We start from the raw sequence: 17,942 nt of genomic DNA on the forward strand, positions 1-17,942 counted from the left end.
AGAAATATCAATAACCTCAGATATGCTGATGACATCACCCTTATGGCAGAAAGTGAAGAGGCACTAAAGAGCCTCTTGATGAAACTGAAAGAGGAGAGTGAAAAAGTTGGCTTAAAGCTCAACATTCAGAAAACGAAGATCATGGCATCTGGTCCCATCACTTCATGGGAAATAGATGGAGAAACAGTGGAAACAGTGTCAGACTATTTTTTTTTTTTTTTTGGCTCCAAAATCACTGCAGATGGTGACTGCAGCCATGAAATTCAAAGACACTTATTCCTTGGAAGGAAAGTTACAACCAACCTAGACAGCATATTGAAGAGCAGAGACATTCCTTTGCCAACAAAGGTCTGTCTAGTCAAGGCTATGGTTTTTCCAGTGGTCATGTATGGATGTGAGAGTTGGACTGTGAAGAAAGCTGAGCGCCAAAGAATTGATGCTTTTGAACTGTGGTGTTGGAGAAGACTCTTGAGAGTCCCTTGGACTGCAAGGAGATCCAACCAGTTCATTCTAAAGGAGATCAGTCCTGGGTGTTCATTGGAAGGAATGATGCTAAAGCTGAAACTCCAATACTTTGGCCACTTCATGCGAAGAGTTAACTCATTGGCAAAGACCCTGATGCTGGGAGGGATTGAGGGCAGGAGGAGAAGAGGACGACAGAGGATGAGATGGCTGGATGGCATCACCGACTCGATGGACCTGAGTTTGAGTGAACTTTGGGAGTTGGTGATGGACAGGGAGGCTTGGCGTGCTGCAATTCATGGGGTCGCAAACAGTCGGACACGACTGAGTGACTGAACTGAACTGAACGTTCACAACGTACTAAAAACAGTGCCTGGCACATAGTATGTGCTTTGTAAAGTGCTTTCTGAATAAATAAAATTTAACACATGAACTGAGCTTCTTCATAACTCTAACAGCTTCTTAACTGCCCCCGCCCCTCCCAACCCGGAAGCTTCTGTGTTCTTTTTCACATTTTCGGAAAGCTCAGAGCTCCAAGCCCCTAAGCTACCTAAAGGCGTCCTGCAGCTCGCAGGTGCCTCCAGATAGAGGAGGGATGCCTCAACAGGAAGGTCCAGGCTGTTCACTCAGGGCCTCCCAGAGACTCGGAGATGCTGGGCCACTTCTTTTTATTTAAGGATGGCAGTTAATTGGGAGAATAAAAAAAAAAAAAAAAAAGAACAAAAATGAAAACAACAAGCAAAAAAGGCAAACAGGGTTATAACATTTGTAGGGCATTTTTAACGTTATACTGAGCACAGTAAAGCACTAACCATTCCCACCCATCTCCAGAGCCAACAGCCCATAATTATGCTTTTGCAAGATAACTGCCAAGGGTTCTGACTCTTTCATTCCAGTCACTCAACCGGTGGAGCTACGTAGGGAGAAGGCGGGAGAATTCATCAGGTCACGGTCTGAAACAAGCGAGGATGCCCCCACTCCGAAGACGAGGCCCCTGGGACAGCCCCCTCCACACCCCCCCGCCAAACCCCAAAATCTTCAACCCTGTAGGCATGGCAGGCCTTCTTGGCAACGAGGCCCGCCCTTCATCCACCCACTCACCCGGCTCATCCTCTGCCCACTGCCCTCCACCCCGGCCGAGCCCACCCTACCCTAGAGGCCCAGGGCGCCCGCGCACTCGGTGCCCCCCTCCCCGAGCCGGGCCCCGCACCCAGGAGTCTTCAACAAGAACCGTTATCCAATCCGCGGCGCCCTCTGTGAGCGAAAGGCGCGAGTCGAAAAGTGGGATCCGGCGGCGACCCCAGCAAGATGCCCGCAAGGGGGCGCGCGTTCCGGCCCGCCGCCCTCCTGCCACGACCCTCCTGAAGCGCACGCCCGAGCTGGGCCGGCGGGGAGGCGGGGACTTGCTCCCCGCGCCACGCGCCTCGACCAATAGGAGCGCGCGCAGTGGGCTCAGCGCCAACACCCCTCAGTGGCTGAAAACCAGGTGCGCGAGCGGCGGGGATCCTGACGCGCACCAGCGGACCCGCACCAGCGGACCCGCTACCGGAGCCTACGAGGCCGGCGCGCGCTACCCCGAGGGTCCTGTGCCCGCGCCTGACCGCAGCCACCCAGCTGGCGCGCGTTGTTGCCCGGCCCCAATGGCCCCCGAGACCCCGGCCCAGGGGCCGACCCCACGCTATTTCACCTGGGACGAAGTGGCTCAGCGCTCTGGACGTGAAAAAGAGCGGTGGCTCGTGATTGACCGAAAGGTGTACAACATCAGTGAATTCGTCCGCCGACATCCCGGGGGCTCCCGGGTCATCAGCCACTACGCGGGGCAGGATGCCACGGTGAGCGCTGCCAGACGGGGGCACCGGAGGAGGCGGGACCGGACGGCTAGAGCTGGAGGCTCAGCGCGCGAGACAGGAAGTTTGGTAGTCGTGGTTGAACACTCTCTAGTTCTGGGAAAAGCCGGGAGGCGCAGGAGCGTACCTGTTGCTGGGTAACTGGGTGTGCTGCCAAATTGGGATGCAAGGGCAGGAGAGGCGGTGAAAAAGTGGAGTCTGGGGAGTAGGGACGGAGGCTGGCAATGTGCACGCACAGACAAAGGGCCGCGCCACCGCTATGTGGGCTCTGTTTGCGGCCCGGAATCTGCGGTCTCGAAGCGTGGGCAGGCCGGGGAGCAGGGCTAGGAGAGAGAAGCTCCGGGGTGCGGGGCTTCCCGACGGCGGACCTGCCGAGACCGAGGGAGGAGGGGTCAGTGGTGGGGAGAGGGATTCTTGACCTGTCTGGGTGGCTGGGAGGGAAGCGCAGCGGCGTCTGGACCGAGCGTGCCTGGCTAGGCTGGAGAGGGCAGGCAGGACGGAGAACTGAGTTGGGGGAAAGCCACCTGGCGCCCGCTGTCTTGGGAACCCTTGCACAGGGTGAAGAAGAGAGAGGGGATGGGGCAGCACTGGCCAGAGACGCCTAGCACCTGCTCGTGCCCAGGGAGGAATGGGGCCATTGTACGGAAGGTGGGGAGCCTGCACCAGCATACACTTAGCTAGGACCCGAGAGCAGTCCTGGAATCCCGTGGGGAGGTCACTCAGCCTCAGTCCAGCAGGGTCTCCAGCTATTCGCCACAGCGGACAGCTGTTTGCTGTCCTGGGCTCTAAGCCCGGTGCTGGTGGCATCCCTTCCTCGGGCCAGCGCGCTCCCCAGCCCCAATTCTGCCACTTCTCTCTCTAGATAATGTGCTAGCACCTCCCTTCTGAGTTCCAGAGCTGGTGGGGAGCAGGGGGTACTCCTTGGGACCCAGAGATTGGAGCTTTTGCTTCGCTGTGTCCTCTCACCCTATATACTTCGCCTGGCGCCGAGACCCTTTCTACTGTTCCCAGCTTTCTCCCTGCTCTCTCAGAGCGCCCCTTGGGCCACTAGGGTTCTCGTGATGTTGCGGTGAAGCCTAACCGTGTGAGGCCCAGCCCCTCCCTCGCACGCGCCAAGCCTGGGAGGCTGTGCTCGTCTCCGGAGAGACCACTGGGGCGCGCAGGCTGTGGCCGAAGGCGAAGATGTGGACTGGCGCATGCGTAGACGGAGCAGGCCGGAACGCTGGGGCTTCTTGCAGTGTGATTTGGGGGCCGGGGCTGGCTGCAGCCGGGAGTGCGATTGGTCCGGACTTGTGGTGCCACTGGCCGCCGACTCCGCCCCGGCTCCCTCCTCGCTAGTGGCTTTGCCTTAGGGCCTGGGGCCTGTCTGACCTTCAGGACGTTAATCTCATCAATTTAGTCACTGAGGACCCCACCTTGGAGAACCAAAATTGGTGCGCCAGGGCATGGGGTGTTCAGACTGGGAGGAGAAATATGGAAGGCCGACCGGAACAGCTGTGGAGCAAAGTGGGAGAAATGCACAAGCCCCTAGTGGACACAAGAAGTCTCCCTCCTCACGTTTCATGAGCCATCCAGAGGAAAGGCCAGCCCAGGCGTGGCTTTCTGTGGTCCCCCCTCCCTGTGCTTCCTGTTCCTTGGTGTGGTACCCTTCAGATCAGATCAGATCAGATCAGTCGCTCAGTCGTGTCCGACTCTATGCGACCCCATGAATCACAGCACGCCAGGCCTCCCTGTCCATCACCAGCTCCCGGAGTTCACTGAGACTCACGTCCATCGAGTCAGTGATGCCATCCAGACATCTCATCCTCTGTCGTCCCCTTCTCCTCTTGCCCCCAGTCCCTCCCAGCATCAGAGTCTTTTCCAATGAGTCAACTCTTTGCATGAGGTGGCCAAAGTACTGGAGTTTCAGCTTTAGCATCATTCCTTTCAAAGAAATCCCAGGGCTGATCTCCTTCAGAATGGACTGGTTGGATCTCCTTGCAGTCCAAGGGACTCTCAAGAGTCTTCTCCAACACCACAGTTCAAAAGCATCAATTCTTCGGCGCTCAGCCTTCTTCACAGTCCAACTCTCACATCCATACATGACCACAGGAAAAAACAGAACACAGATGCTGTGGGTGATCTTGAGTGGTGGACACTAGGGACTAGTCTGAGCAGCTTCAAAGGAAGGCTGCCTGGAGGGCGGTGGTCTCCGTTTGAACTTGGGTGCAGTGTCCTTGCAGGATCAGGAGGATGGCCTTTGGTGTGAGCCCTCCACAAGCCCAGGGGGCAGGGCTGACTTCCTCACTGTTCTGTCTTCTCCCCATCCTTGCAGGATCCCTTTGTGGCGTTCCACATCAACAAGGGCCTTGTGAGGAAGTATATGAACTCCCTCCTGATTGGAGAGCTGTCTCCGGAGCAGCCCAGCTTTGAGCCCACTAAGAATGTGAGACCCTGTGGTGATGGAGGGGCAGGGGGTAGAAGACAGGCCTCCATATGCTCACAGGTGACCACAGTCAGTAGTTCTTGCAAATCTTGAGATCCTTGCTTCTCCCACATAGTTGTTGGGTTTCAGGGCCTTTGGAAGCTGTGGTTCTCACAAGGCCACCACCACTACCATCACCATCCTCAACCCGAGACCAATCAACTGAGCACTTAACTCTGTGCCAAGTATAACATCATATAATCCACAGTTCCAGATGAGAAAACTGAGGCTCAGAGAGATTAAGCAACATGACCAAGGATCACACTGTCAGTAAGTGGCAGAGCAAGGGTAGAATGATTCTGTTTAACTCCAGAGACCACATGGTCTTAGACTTGACCATACAGCACCTCCTGTTATCGTTGGCATTGTGGTACCTTTACCTAGGACTGTGGGCTTCCTCAGTTATCGCAGTGGGAGTGCCTTGAGCTTAAGAGGGATCTTGGCTCCAGTGCTGGGTTGCACTGGGGAGAATAACAGCCTTTCCATCTCCACTCTTCTACAGAAAGAGCTGATTCACGAGTTCCGGGAGCTGCGGGCCACGGTGGAGCGAATGGGGCTCATGAAGGCCAACCCTGTCTTCTTCCTGCTGTACCTGCTGCACATCCTGCTGCTGGACGTCGCTGCCTGGCTCACTCTCTGGCTCTTTGGGACGTCCTTGGTGCCCTTCCTCCTGTGTTCCGTGCTGCTCAGTATAGTTCAGGTGAGAGCCCTGCCTCACCCAGCATCCATAGGGTAAGTTCTTTGTACCCCTTAGGAGGCCACTGAGGACACAGCGGGAGAGTTGGTACAGGAAGAGAACGCCTGTTCCATTGTCTGTGGCTTCTCTCTGCTCATCTTCACCACACATGCACCTTCCATTTCTCCCGCTGCCTCTAGCTGCTCCTCCCAGGGTTCCCTTCTTCTTGTGACATGTCTCCTCAGAAACTTCATGTTCAGATTCTGTCATGGTCCAGGTGTGTCAAAAACCAAGGTTCTGGTTTCTCGGTAAAGCTTGGCTTCCCCCGCTCCCCACCACAACACTGCCCCAACACCTAGCTATCATAACCCACTTGTTCATTAAGCCTCCTGCTTGCCTGAGTTTGTCACTCCGTCCCAGTCTGTAGTTCTGGATGTTTAGTCCATCAGAAGTCACAGAGGCCCAGAGCTGGAGACTCCAAAGAACAGAGAAGGGATAGTGACTGGCCCCAGCTCTCATGTGAGTTGGTGGCAGAGGCAGGACCCAGACTTCCTGACTCCTTTCTGGATGTACTCAGTTTGGCCAGCACAGGCCAGGTGGATGAGGGAAGGGGGAGAGGCCGAGTCAGTTCAGATGGACGCTGGGCTGCTCTCAGCACTAACCCTTCTCACTCAGGCCCAGGCTGGCTGGCTGCAGCATGACTTTGGACACCTGTCCGTCTTCGGCACCTCTAAGTGGAACCACCTGTTACATCATTTTGTGATCGGTCACCTGAAGGTCAGTGGGATGGGGAGGAACTCTCTGAAACTCAAGTCGACGATGGGCTGCCCAGGGGAGAGGGGACACAAGGCTTTCATACTCACACCCCACTTTTCTGTAGGGGGCCCCTGCCAGCTGGTGGAACCACTTGCACTTCCAGCACCATGCCAAGCCCAACTGCTTCCGCAAAGACCCCGACATCAACATGCACCCCTTCTTCTTTGCCCTGGGGAAGGTCCTCTCTGTGGAGGTGAGCAGAGGTATCAGTGATGCTCTTGGAGCACAGAAACCAGCCAGCACAGTGGGCTTGTGGGGAAGTGCTCACCGTGCTGGTCTGTGTGGGTAAGACATTGCGGGCCAGGCTGGCTGGGCGACTGTTTGGAAGTCATGGGAGGCCATAGGGAATAAACAGGCTGCCCAGAACAGCCTAAGTCCTTCGTAGTGAGTTCAAGTCAGCAAATAGCTGTTGCAGAAAGGTACCACGTGCTGCCAAGGACCCAAAGGATGACCAGATTGCTGTGCAAATGCTGCTCAGCCTTGAAGGAAGGCGATGGATGGTCCTCCTCGCAGGTGCTTTTTAGACACCCCCACCCCAGGCAGTCAGCCCCCTGCACTTTGTAATCGTCCCACTCACATCCTACTGTGTCATCGTCTCCCCCACAACAGCTAGACTGGATTATGCCTCTGACGCCCATTGCCTAGAATATTCATCCACTGAGTAATTCTTCCTGCCCACCTGATTCTAGTCTGACTTTCAGGGTGGTCAGCACTGGGTTTGAGTTGCCATCTGAGGCTGAGCAACAATTACACTGCAGCCGCTACGGGATGAATTCCTGAGAGTGGCTGGGAGACCTTGTGAGCCTGTAGTGAGTGCTAGGCAACAGAAGGCTGTGAGTGGCCAGTGGAGTTCTTTGAAAAGTTGATTTAAAACCCTTTGTCCCAAGGCTCTGGGCAGTAGTCAGAGTTTTGCCAGGTCCCCCTCCCCCACTCCATGACACGCTGTGACATTTCAGCACACCCAGAATTAAACGGTTGTTAAAAACATTTCAGTTCCAGGCCTGAATTCGAGACAGCCTGGCCCTCCTTCCTTTCTGGCCATGAGAAGAACTCTCTGGGAAGGTTCTGGCAGCACTGGCCGTCCTAGCACTAGGAACCCCTAGCTTGGGGCTTGTATTTCCTCTGACCACAAGGTTCTAATTTTCCCACTTCCTGAAAAGAGACTTACTTGGTTGCTCTGTGCCCAACACTGTGCAAATGACATACCAGCCCTGGCCTCCCCTGGCTCAGGTGGCTCCTTAGAGAGCAGTGTGGGTTGTTTACTGGGCACAGCATGAGGCTCCTGGTAGCACTTCTGTTGCCACTATAAAGATTTTTTTTTTAAAAAGGATGAGAGTCTTAAATGGAAGGGAACCTTCTCACACCACTGCCTCTGTTGCTTCTTTTTTTCCCCTCTGTTGTTTCTTGGTACTCGGGTTTTTAGGAAATTCCTTTCTGTAGACACTAAAAATAGAGAATGCTCTGGGACCAAAATAACTCTCTGGTGTTTTGGGGGTTTTTTTGTTTTTTTTTTGTTTTGTTTTCTTTTAGTTACAAGGCTGAGGATAGGCTGTCTGTTAGGAAATGCATGGGTTACAGACTGCTTGGCTCTTGGTTCAGCCTCAGAGGGTCCAGACTGAGCACTGACCCCTGGGCTGACCCAGGAGCATCTGTCCCAGTGCCTTCCAGCTCCCCTGGAGAACATGGGAAATGTAGGGAACTCTTCATATAGAGATAACTTTACTGGCCTTCAAGAGCTGAAACACAGTGGGGCAGTTATCAGCATTGTAATGGCCATTACAGTCTTGATTGCCATTCAAGGAGGCAGCTGGCAGACAGAGCTCCCTTCTGTAATAGATCCATAACAAGAAGGCCAGAGTTCTACCCACCTACTCCACCAAACATGGCAGATGCTTCTCTTCCAGCTTCTCCCTCTTAGTTAATGTTGCTTGGGATGGGATGCTGCCTTCAAAACATATTCCCAATCCATAGACTTCTCCATCTCCTCTGCCTCCCATCCCTGGGTCTGGTCCATCTCAGATCTGGAATACTGGTTCAGTCTCCTTGCTGGTCTCCCTTCAACTCTGCCTGACCCCTGTGGTTCATTCTCCCCACCACTAGCCAGAGTGAGCCTTTAAAGGGCAAAGCAGATCCTGCCACCTGCTGAAGGCCAACCAGGGCTTCCCATCACTTTTGGAATAAAATCCAAACTCCTTCCTGTAGCCTTCCCAGGGCCAGCATGATTTGCCCATCCCAAGTTTTCTGGCTTTATTGACTGTTCTCCCTTTTATATTCCCAGCCGCACTGGCCTTCCTCTGTCCCTTGAACACCCCAAACCTTTGTTCCCTCTGCTTTAACTGCTTTTCCTCCCAGCGTCAGCACAGATGGTTCCTTCTCATCATTCAGGTCTCCATTCTGATGTCAGGGCCCCAAGGAGGCCATATCTGACTATCCTACCCAAGACACTGCCTCCCTCTCTTTCGGTCATATTTTACTGCTTTTAATCTGTAATTATCTTCAACTCTGTCTATAAGGTCATTACCAGCTCCCTCTCCTAAGATTATAAGCTCCACGAGGGTAGGAATTTTATGTTGCTCATCTCTGTATACTCACACCTAGAACAGTGCCGGGCACATAGACACTTAATAAATACTTGTTGAATGAATCAGTTAACGTAGGAAGAATGCATTTTGCATTTAGCAAAAGTGCCTGGCACAGTCTCAGTAAATGTTCTGTCAGAACAGCAAATGGACTTATGAAGGAAGGATGAGCTCTGGGGTATCCTGCTCCGGGGTAGAGTTCCTCCCGTACCCTGTGGTCGTCTGGTCATCAGAACCAACGAGGGCACATGGGGCAGAAGGAGCTGTTGAAGGAGAGTGCAGAGTTCCAATGTCATGGTTTTGAATGCTCTCATTAGGGGACCCTGGCTGAACTGGCAGCAGCTTGCCTTACCACCTGCTGGCTTGCCAGGACCTTCAGATTGCCAAGCTGTTCTTGGTATTCTTTCCACAAATATTTGGCATATATTGCTTAGCTTTCAAGGGATTTTATAAAGTTCATGTTGACATCTGAAGAAACCGAATGATTTTGGAGAAGGTCAGGGGCTGGGATATAGAGAGACTGCTGGCCCATATAGGGGTGAAGATGGTTGTCTGTGGAGACCCTGGTGTCAAAAAAGTACCAGATGGAGACAGGAGGGGAGGTGGGGGGCCCTGGAAACCTTTAAAAGATGTCTCTGGATGAACATGGGGAGCCCTGAGGACACCCAGGCTCTGCTGTGCTCATGCCTTGTACAGGTATGAGCTACCAAGCTGCATTCATGGTATGGCGAGCTTAGCAAGCCCAGCAGCTTGGGCTTCATGCGCCAGGAGCTGGAGGTCAGGCTGGGCCTATGGGAGCCTTCCATGGCGCCAGCAAACTGACGGCCCCTGCCGTAGGCTTCTGCTCCTGCTCGGGGAAGACCCAGAGTCACAAGGGGAGGGGAATGGGTGACCGGCCAGTGGGTGCTGATTTGTGTGTGCTTTTCCTTCCCAGCTCGGGAAACAGAAGAAAAAGTACATGCCCTACAACCACCAGCACAAATACTTTTTCCTGAGTGAGTATCCTCCAGCACCAGGGGGGCTGCTGCCTTGGCAGGGGCTGCCAACTGGGGTGTGAGTAGGGAATAAGCCTCCTGGGATGACAGTGTTTGAAGTTAAGGCTGGAGGAAGTTCTCCTCATGGAACAGGTTACTCCCTGCAAGGGAAAGTCTTAGCTTCTAAGGCTAATGTTTGGTCAAAGGTCACTGGTGTTGGGATCAAACTAGTTCCTCCAGGCCCACGCTGGCTTCCACAGGGGAACTGAGTGGTGGGGAGCAAGCCTGATTAAACCTGTTAAACTTCACTTTGATTTGTCAAGCATACATCAGGGTCAAGGTGGGGCACAGTCCAACTCCCTGGGGGACGCAAGGTAGCTAGACTAGCAACGGGAGAATTGGACCACAAAAGGGAGCGGAAGAGACAACATTTCTATGGTTGTTTTAAGCTCTTTTCTTTCTTCCTTTTTTAAAAATGCCCGTTTATTTGGCTGTGTTGGGTCTTAGCTGCTGCATGAAGGAATCTCACTGTGGATCACAGACTCTAGTTGTGGCGTGCCGGCCCTGGAGAGCACCAGCCTCAGTAGTTGAGGAGTGCGGGCTTAGTTACTCCATGGCATGTGGGATCTTAGTTCCCTGACCAGGGGACAAACCCAAGACCCCTACACTGCAAGGCGGATTCCTAACCACCGGACCACCAGGGAAGTTGTTAAGCTCTTTCTGAAGACTGGTGCTGCTTTAAAGATTTGCTCCATAATGCCTGTGCTGGTGGTTTAGTCACTAAGTAATGTCCGACTCTTGCGACCCCATGGACAGTAGCCTGCCAGGCTCCTCTGTCTGTGGGATTCTCCAGGCAAGAACACTGGAGTGGGTTGCCATTTCCTTCTCCAGGGGATCTTCCCAACCCAGGAATCGAACTGAGGTCTCCTGCTTTGCAGGCAGATTCTTTACCCCTTCCATAATGCCTAAGGAATTTTAAACGTCAGCCGTTCCCCCAAGGCGGGGACGATTCCATTGATCTCATTTTAGTTCAAGGGAATTTATCTTAACTGCCTGGAATTCCATCCCTATGGACAAACGGGGATGGGATAGAAGGGTGGGACAGAAACATTGGAAGAAAGGCTAGAATCCATGGCACATCAGGATAGAAGAGCCATGGGTGAGCGTCGTGATGCTGGGTTATAGGTAACTTCAGGACCCTGCGGAGAAGGGAAACAGAAGGAAACCGACTAGCACAGTGGATGAGCCGCTTCAACTCCCAGTTCTGAGATGCTCTTGCGCCCCTTCCATAGTTGACCTCCAGGCTGCTTCAGGTTGGGTGGCACCAGCTCATTTCCCTAGTCCAGGGAAGTGAGCTTTCAGCCTGTGGAGGATCAGCAGGGTCCCCCCACTCAACACACACACTTTCCAGCTCCTGTCCCTTCACCCGTGTGGTGGAGCAGCCAGGAGCAGGGGGCTGCAAGGATGAGCATAGGGCTAGGAGGAGGCAGAGGCAGAGGCAGGGCTGAAGACAGGGCAGCTCAGCTCGGGGAGGGAGAGTAGCGCTTTCTTAAAGGTACAGGTGCAGGGCAGCTTCCACACCAAGTGAAGCTCGTTTCCCCAGCTGTCCTCTTCCACTGAAGAGAATGCCATGCCCTTCCCCTCACCCTCTCAGCATCCATGGGAGATTCCCCTTTCTTCAGATTGGCATTCACGCCCACTTTCAGTGCCTGGTCAGTCCTAATGGATTGAGGGGGGTGGCTGGAGGGGCAACAGGAGATGGCAGAGGGGCAGCCCTGTGCTGGAGGCCATCTGTCCCGTACCAGCTGGCCCTCGGCAACCCTTCTGCAGCTCACACTTCCTCCCATGTCTCCATTTCCTCCCCAGTTGGGCCCCCAGCCTTGCTGCCTGTCTACTTCCAGTGGTATATTTTCTACTTTGTTATCCACAGGAAGAAGTGGGTGGTAAGTATCCATAGCCCCCAGATCCCACATCCTTTGTCGCCAGTACTCAGGGCTGGGAATGGGGTTCCCCAGGGAAAATCCCACTGGGGTTTACTCCAGGCCTAATTTAGAGCAAAGTAGCAGAACCAGGTAGAGACCTCCCGTATCTCTAGATGAGATGATTTGGGCTCAGCAGGCAACCTGACTTCTGATGCCCTATTTCATTCAGCGAGTATCTCCTAAGGTCACTGTGCTTGGCATAAAGCAGGGGCCAGGCTGGGTAGGGGGAAGAGGAATGAGAGACGGCCCCTACTCTCAGGAAATGTCTGATGAAGCAGGATGTGATTACAACCAGAGAAACGGTATAGGTTGAAGGTTCTGGGATTCCAAAAGGGAGCTGACTGCACCTGGCTGGATGGGAGGCATCAGAAAGGACTTCATGGCATCTTTTCTAGCTGGCCGTGGACAGGTAGAGGTGGGGAAGTGGGAATGGACTCTGAGCAGAGAAGCTGGGAATTAATGGGGGAATTTGGTCACTGGACGAGGGTTGCTGGACCTGGGTGTCAGGGAAGGAGAGTGATGCAGGAAATTGATTGACAGTTTGATCAGGGTACTGGCACGGACTGAGCTGTGGTCCTGGAAGATTCATTTGGCAGCCAGAAGGAGGACAGAGATGGGTTGGGGGGAACTGGAGACAGGGAGACCTGGCACCTGTGAAGGAAATAAGCAAGGAGGGCTGGGGGCGCTGCTCAGAACAGAGCAGCAGTGCTAGATGGCACTGGAGGGGGCAGCTGAGAGAGGCCGCTGTGACCACTCATCTCAAGACCAGGGAGGGTGGCTGCTCCATGCAGAGAAACAGGCGCTGCAAGAGGAGAGGTGCTTTGTGGCATCACAGGGCTCTCTTGCCTCTTGCTGCAGGACTTGGCCTGGATGATCACTTTCTACGTCCGTATCTTCCTCACTTATGTGCCGCTGTTGGGACTGAAAGGCTTCCTGGGGCTTGTCTTCATGGTCAGGTAGTACTTGATGGGGGAGCAGGGGCTGGTGCAGAGAAGCAGACGTTTGGGAATAACCAGTCTAGTCTGGGAGTGTTGGCTGGGGAAGGTGCTGGGCTGCAGCAGTTATTTGATGGAGAGTGAGAACTCTGGGCTCTGCTTGTACTGATTTGATCTGGGTGCATTATCCACTAGGTTCCTGGAAAGCAATTGGTTTGTGTGGGTTACACAGATGAACCACATCCCCATGCACATTGACCATGACCGCAACATGGACTGGGTCTCCACCCAGGTAAGGCACAGTCACTTGAAAGACCTGGGCATAACACAATTAAAAGGGTGGGTGGGCACAGACCCAAACCTTGCCTCGTTAGCTGGACACTTCTCTCCTGCCACCATGTGGAGAAGGGAGTGACTGAAGCAGGCCAGCTTTGCCTGAAGAAGGCTGGGCTGGCCCTTCCATCGGGTACCCAGAGCCATGCTCCCTCTGACCTTCCCCTCCAGCTCCAGGCAACATGCAACGTCCACAAGTCAGCCTTCAATGACTGGTTCAGTGGCCACCTCAACTTCCAGATTGAGCACCAGTGAGTAGGGAGGCCGGGGAGGCAGGGACTTGGGGAGGGTTCACGTAGCAGGGGAAGGAGGGGGTGGTGCGGGGACAGAGGAGCTGGAGCCACTGACTGTCCCTGTTATCCCTGAAGTCTTTTCCCCACGATGCCTCGACACAATTACCACAAAGTGGCTCCCCTGGTGCAGTCCCTGTGTGCCAAGCATGGCATAAAGTACCAGTCCAAGCCCCTGTTCTCAGCCTTCGCTGACATTGTCCAGTGAGTATCTGAGCTTGGGAAGAGGGCAAGGTGGCGGGGTCGGTGATAAGACTGCAGGGTGGGAACCACGGCGGTGCTTCCTGGGTCTTCTGGAATGGAGGGTCACCAAGCAAAGGGGCCTTGCATCACCTCTGGAAGGGCCTCACTGCTGTACTTCTGTGGGTGGTCTGCCTTTGGGCTCTGCTCCAGCCCGTTTCCCTCACCACCTGCCCTCATCTTGCCCTCACAGCTCACTGAAGGAGTCCGGGCAGCTCTGGCTAGATGCCTATCTCCACCAATAACAGCCGCCTCCCTCTGCAAGAAGGGTTATGGCACCAAAGCAGACGGAAGCTTGGGGGCAATGCCACTACAATCCTAATATTCAAAGGGGGTGGGTTTGAGGAGACAACAGGTTTGCACTCAAACCCCTCCCCTTTATTTTCCAGGCACAGATCTAAGACCCAAAGGGGTGGGGGGAAAACACAAGCCCCTTGAAAGGAGGGGTGGAGCCTCTGGGACAGGGCTGTGAGTTTTCTTTCTTTTTTTTGTTTGGCAGATGCAGGTGGCTGGTGAGCTAAGAGGGAGGCAGGAGGGTGTGGGAATAGGGAAGGTCTACTGAGCCCAGAAATCAGGAAGAGATTTAGCACTGAAATTTCATCCAGGAAGGGGAGGCGCTCAGCCCACTGGTCCACTTCTTGGTGCCTTCTCTACCCTGGCTTGCAAACCTTAAGAGGTTCACAGGCTGGAGGAAGATAGAGCAGCTGAACCGCCTGGGCAAGATTTAGAATTCTGAGGCCTGGCATAGTGTGTGGCCTGGGAGCTCAGCTCACTCTAGGGCTAGGTGTGACCCATGCCTGCTTCAGACTCCTCAAGAAGCAGTTTTTCCACTTTGAGAAGCAGGGTGGCAGAGGGGAGCAGAGGCCAGGGCTGTGCTGTTGGAGGTGTCCAGCCCTGAAGGATGCTAACACTACTGGATTTGGTATCGTGTTCCATCTAGGGTACCAAGGGAGCCTGAGGCTGCCAGTGGAGTCGCTGGCCATTAAAAATCCTTTCAGCTTTTGACTGCCCTCTTAACTATCACCCAAGGGACAGAACACTCCTAGGATGTGGAGTCTACTTCTTGCTCCATAAGCAAGTTGGGCATGTGGGGCACTCAGTCTTCTCCATAGAAACAAACTGGGGCTCCCAGTGGTTTCCCTGTACTCCCCTATTTGTAATTCCAAATTTAGTAAAAATAGCAGTCAGGTGAGCGCAAGTGACCAGGCTGGGGGAGAGACTGGAATCACTAGTCGTGATGAAAACACAAGAGTTCAGTCACAAAGAACATAATGGCTCTAAGAGATTTTCTGTAACAAATTATGTTACAGCATCACTTTTGAGCAGGGGCATTGCTCAAAATGACTTCATAGTTCTTATCAGAAATAGGAAGATAAAAAACAGAAGTCTGACCATCATGGCTGTCCTTTAGAATCCTTACTCTGGCAACTATGTTCAAGTGTCTCTCTGCTGGAGACCAGGTAGGAATTTAGGAGAATCTCTTAAAAGTATATCAGTCTAACACATTTCAGTGTACAATTTTTTAATCCCATTTTTTTTTCCCCCAAAAAAAGATTGAAAACAGTTTAACCCATCTCTAGAGAGGGAATGCCGGGACTGTGCCCCACGGGTTATCAGCATTCACATCCCCACCCCCACAGCCTTTCAGTTCAGGTGAGATCAATTCACCTGTTCAACAGCATCTTCTCTAAGCATATTGAGTATTCTGGACACTGGAAAGAGAACCTTAATCTAGAAGAAAAAAGCAGAGACCTGGGAGCATTCGCATTTAGTTTAGGAAGAGAATGGCAAAGAGATGAGAGTGATAACCAGGGCGATGAAGGGCCTAGGGGATGTTGGGGTGGGGTTAGAGGCACCACCTAACAGGGTTTGCAGTTACTTAAAATAGACTTTTACATACATACACACACACACACACACACACAGAGGAAACCAGGTTACAGATTTTAGATCTTTTCCATTGGGGCAGAACAACTGAGAAGCAGATTGGAGAGTCTGCTTTCACTGGCTCTTCACTCTAGAATAGGTGCTAAACCCAGCCTATCAGGCCACCTGGCTTTGGGCCCAGGCTGCCCAATCTGAGCAAAGCTAGTGGGTCTTTCTGAGCCAAGTCCAGGTCCTCAAAGCACCTCAACCACTGTGGCCTTCTCCCCTTAGTCTGGCCCAGTGTGGTCTCACATGGCCACAAAGGGACAGACGAGTAACAAAAAGCTCAGAGCTGCAAGATAACATGAGAGATCTCACAATGACAGGACCCACACCATGACAGGAGAAAACAGGATGAGAGAGGATACATTGCCTCTCTGGTCATAGATGTGGCAGCACTAACATTTGAACTCACTTTTTAAAAACTCCAACTTCTAGGCTGTCTTGTTACTTTCCTCTTCCTACCACTCTGCCACAGGCCTTTTAAGTAGACCCTGTTGTCAGTATCCTTTTTGTGTGTACCAGTGTTGTTACCATGTGCCGATGAAATCAAACTGAGAAATAAAAGTTAATTTGACCAAACAAAGGCTCTTCATTTATAATCCATGATGCTTTCCTGTACCTGTTGATAGGGCTGCCTGTACCTCTGCTTCAGATTACTACCTACTGCTATGGCTCTGTCTAGAACACGAGCCCCCTTGGGGTACAGGGAGGGTTGTTAGGCCCCTCTGAAAATCACCAAGGTTCGGATGAACTGTGGCAAGAAGGCCAACCCCTTCCCATGACACTCAAGTGTTTAAATGCTAGACTGCCTGTGTACACTAAGCAGTTTCAGCACTCAGTGTAGACGGCCTGCATACATTAAGCAGTTTCAGTGCTCAGTGTAGATGGTCTGCATATACTAAGTGGGTTCAGTGCTCAGTGTAAACGGCCTGCATACACTAAGTGGGTTCAGCGCTCAGTGTAGACAGCCTGCATACACTAAGGGGGTTCAGTGCTCAGTGTAGACGGCCTGCATACACTAAGCAGTTTCAGTGCTCAGTGTAGACGGCCTGCAAACACTAAGTGGTTTCAGCACTCAGTGCATCATCTCCTATCATGAGGCAATGCCCTCACCCTTTTAAACTCGTATCTAATCTCAGTGTAGGTGATCTCCGTAAGACTGCTTTTTGCTGACTCTTTTACGTCAGAGTTGGACTGCAAAGCGATGCCCTTTTAAGCAGTGCCCTACTAGAGCAGCTCTCCTCTCCGAGCAAGAATATTAGAATGTGCTAAATAAAATGTGCAGGACTAATTCTCCCTGCAGTGGTTAATAAACTTCTAGAAAAGACCAGGTAATTCCGAAGACAAAGCACTCTACCTGCCACCCCAGAAGACAGGCCCTTAACTGGGGCTACTGTGTCAAGGCAGTAACTCCTGAGTCTTCCCACTTCTGGGCCCCCGTCACTATTAGTGCGGGCTGACTCCACACTTCCACTGCAGGGTTCAATCCCAGGTCAGGAACTAACATCCCACATGCTGTGCAGCAGAGTCAAGAAGAAAAACGGAACTCAAGTTTTGTGGCTTGGTTCAATCTGGAAAACTGGTCTGTCAACTGCTAGAAACAGACTAAGATCCCTGCCCTAAGGACAGAACTTTCTGTCTACACTAGTGGTTTAGAGGCCCCTGGTTGTGGGATGTTCCTGGGGAGACTGTATCTCATTCCTGCTTCAACCAGAGGAGCTCTTACAGTCTTACATTTTACGTAAGATTTCTCTTGAAAGATACTTTACTCTTAAAATATCTGACCACTACTGGTCTTTAAAAGGATATACACCAACACATCACGGATTCACTCTGCTATGTAGCAAGAGACTAACACAACACTGTAAAGCAACTGTATGCCAATAAAAATTTTTGAAAAATGCATATAAAAACACAAAAGACCCCAAAGGGCCAAAACAATCTTGACAGTAAGATGGAGACTTCACTTAATGATTTCAAATATATTACACAGGCACAACAATCCAAACAGTATGGTACTGGCATAGAAACAGGCAGCTAGACCTATGGGCCAGAATAGAGCCCTCAGATAAACTCATATATACTGGCACAATCATCTTCACCAAGGTTCTAAGACTCCACAATGGGAAAGAAGTCTCTTCAACAGTTATAACAGAATGGGAAGAAAATTTTAAAACCATATGACTGAAAAAGGACTAAGAAATAACTATAAATCAAGTTCCAAAAAAGAGCTAATAATCCAGTTTAATAATGGACCAAATAACTGAACAGACATCTCCCCAAAATTAAGTAAAAATGGTGAAGCAATAAATGAAAATGTTCTCAACCTCACTAATCATGGGAGAAGTGCAAATCAAAATCACAATAGATATCACATCACACCTATCCAGATATATTTTTTGATTCATTTTTTAC

At 52.1% G+C, this 17,942-nt stretch overlaps 2 protein-coding genes across 4 annotated transcripts in view; one reads left to right on the forward strand and one right to left on the reverse strand.

The window, feature by feature from the left end:
• Positions 1-2,285, reverse strand: part of FADS2 (fatty acid desaturase 2) — a 129,840-nt gene extending 127,555 nt beyond the window's left edge. Inside the window, exon 1 of the mRNA XM_086383547.1 lies at positions 2,150-2,285. The gene's annotated coding sequence lies outside the window, so the exon portion shown is untranslated. The remainder of the gene's footprint in view (positions 1-2,149) is intronic.
• On the forward strand, positions 1,971-16,110 carry FADS1 (fatty acid desaturase 1). 3 transcript variants are annotated; one of them, XM_086383537.1, is made up of 12 exons: positions 1,971-2,294; positions 4,624-4,734; positions 5,276-5,473; positions 6,125-6,226; positions 6,330-6,458; positions 9,779-9,839; positions 11,685-11,761; positions 12,659-12,756; positions 12,931-13,027; positions 13,240-13,319; positions 13,437-13,562; positions 13,792-16,110. In XM_086383537.1, the coding sequence occupies exons 1-12, from the start codon at positions 2,103-2,105 to the stop codon at positions 13,841-13,843; spliced, it is 1,323 nt and encodes a 440-aa protein (XP_086239663.1). In that variant the 5' UTR covers positions 1,971-2,102; the 3' UTR covers positions 13,844-16,110. The 3 variants fall into 3 exon arrangements, with proteins under 3 accessions (XP_086239663.1, XP_086239664.1, XP_086239666.1); XM_086383538.1 differs by lacking the exon at positions 1,971-2,294 and adding an exon at positions 2,311-2,446; XM_086383540.1 differs by lacking the exon at positions 1,971-2,294 and adding an exon at positions 2,386-2,454.
• Positions 16,111-17,942: the final 1,832 nt, after the last annotated feature.

The sequence above is a fragment of the Bos grunniens genome, chromosome 29 (assembly GCF_055505025.1).
Source record: "Bos grunniens cultivar Pamir isolate PY7600 chromosome 29, Bosgru_T2T1.0, whole genome shotgun sequence".
NCBI lineage: Eukaryota > Metazoa > Chordata > Mammalia > Artiodactyla > Bovidae > Bos > Bos grunniens.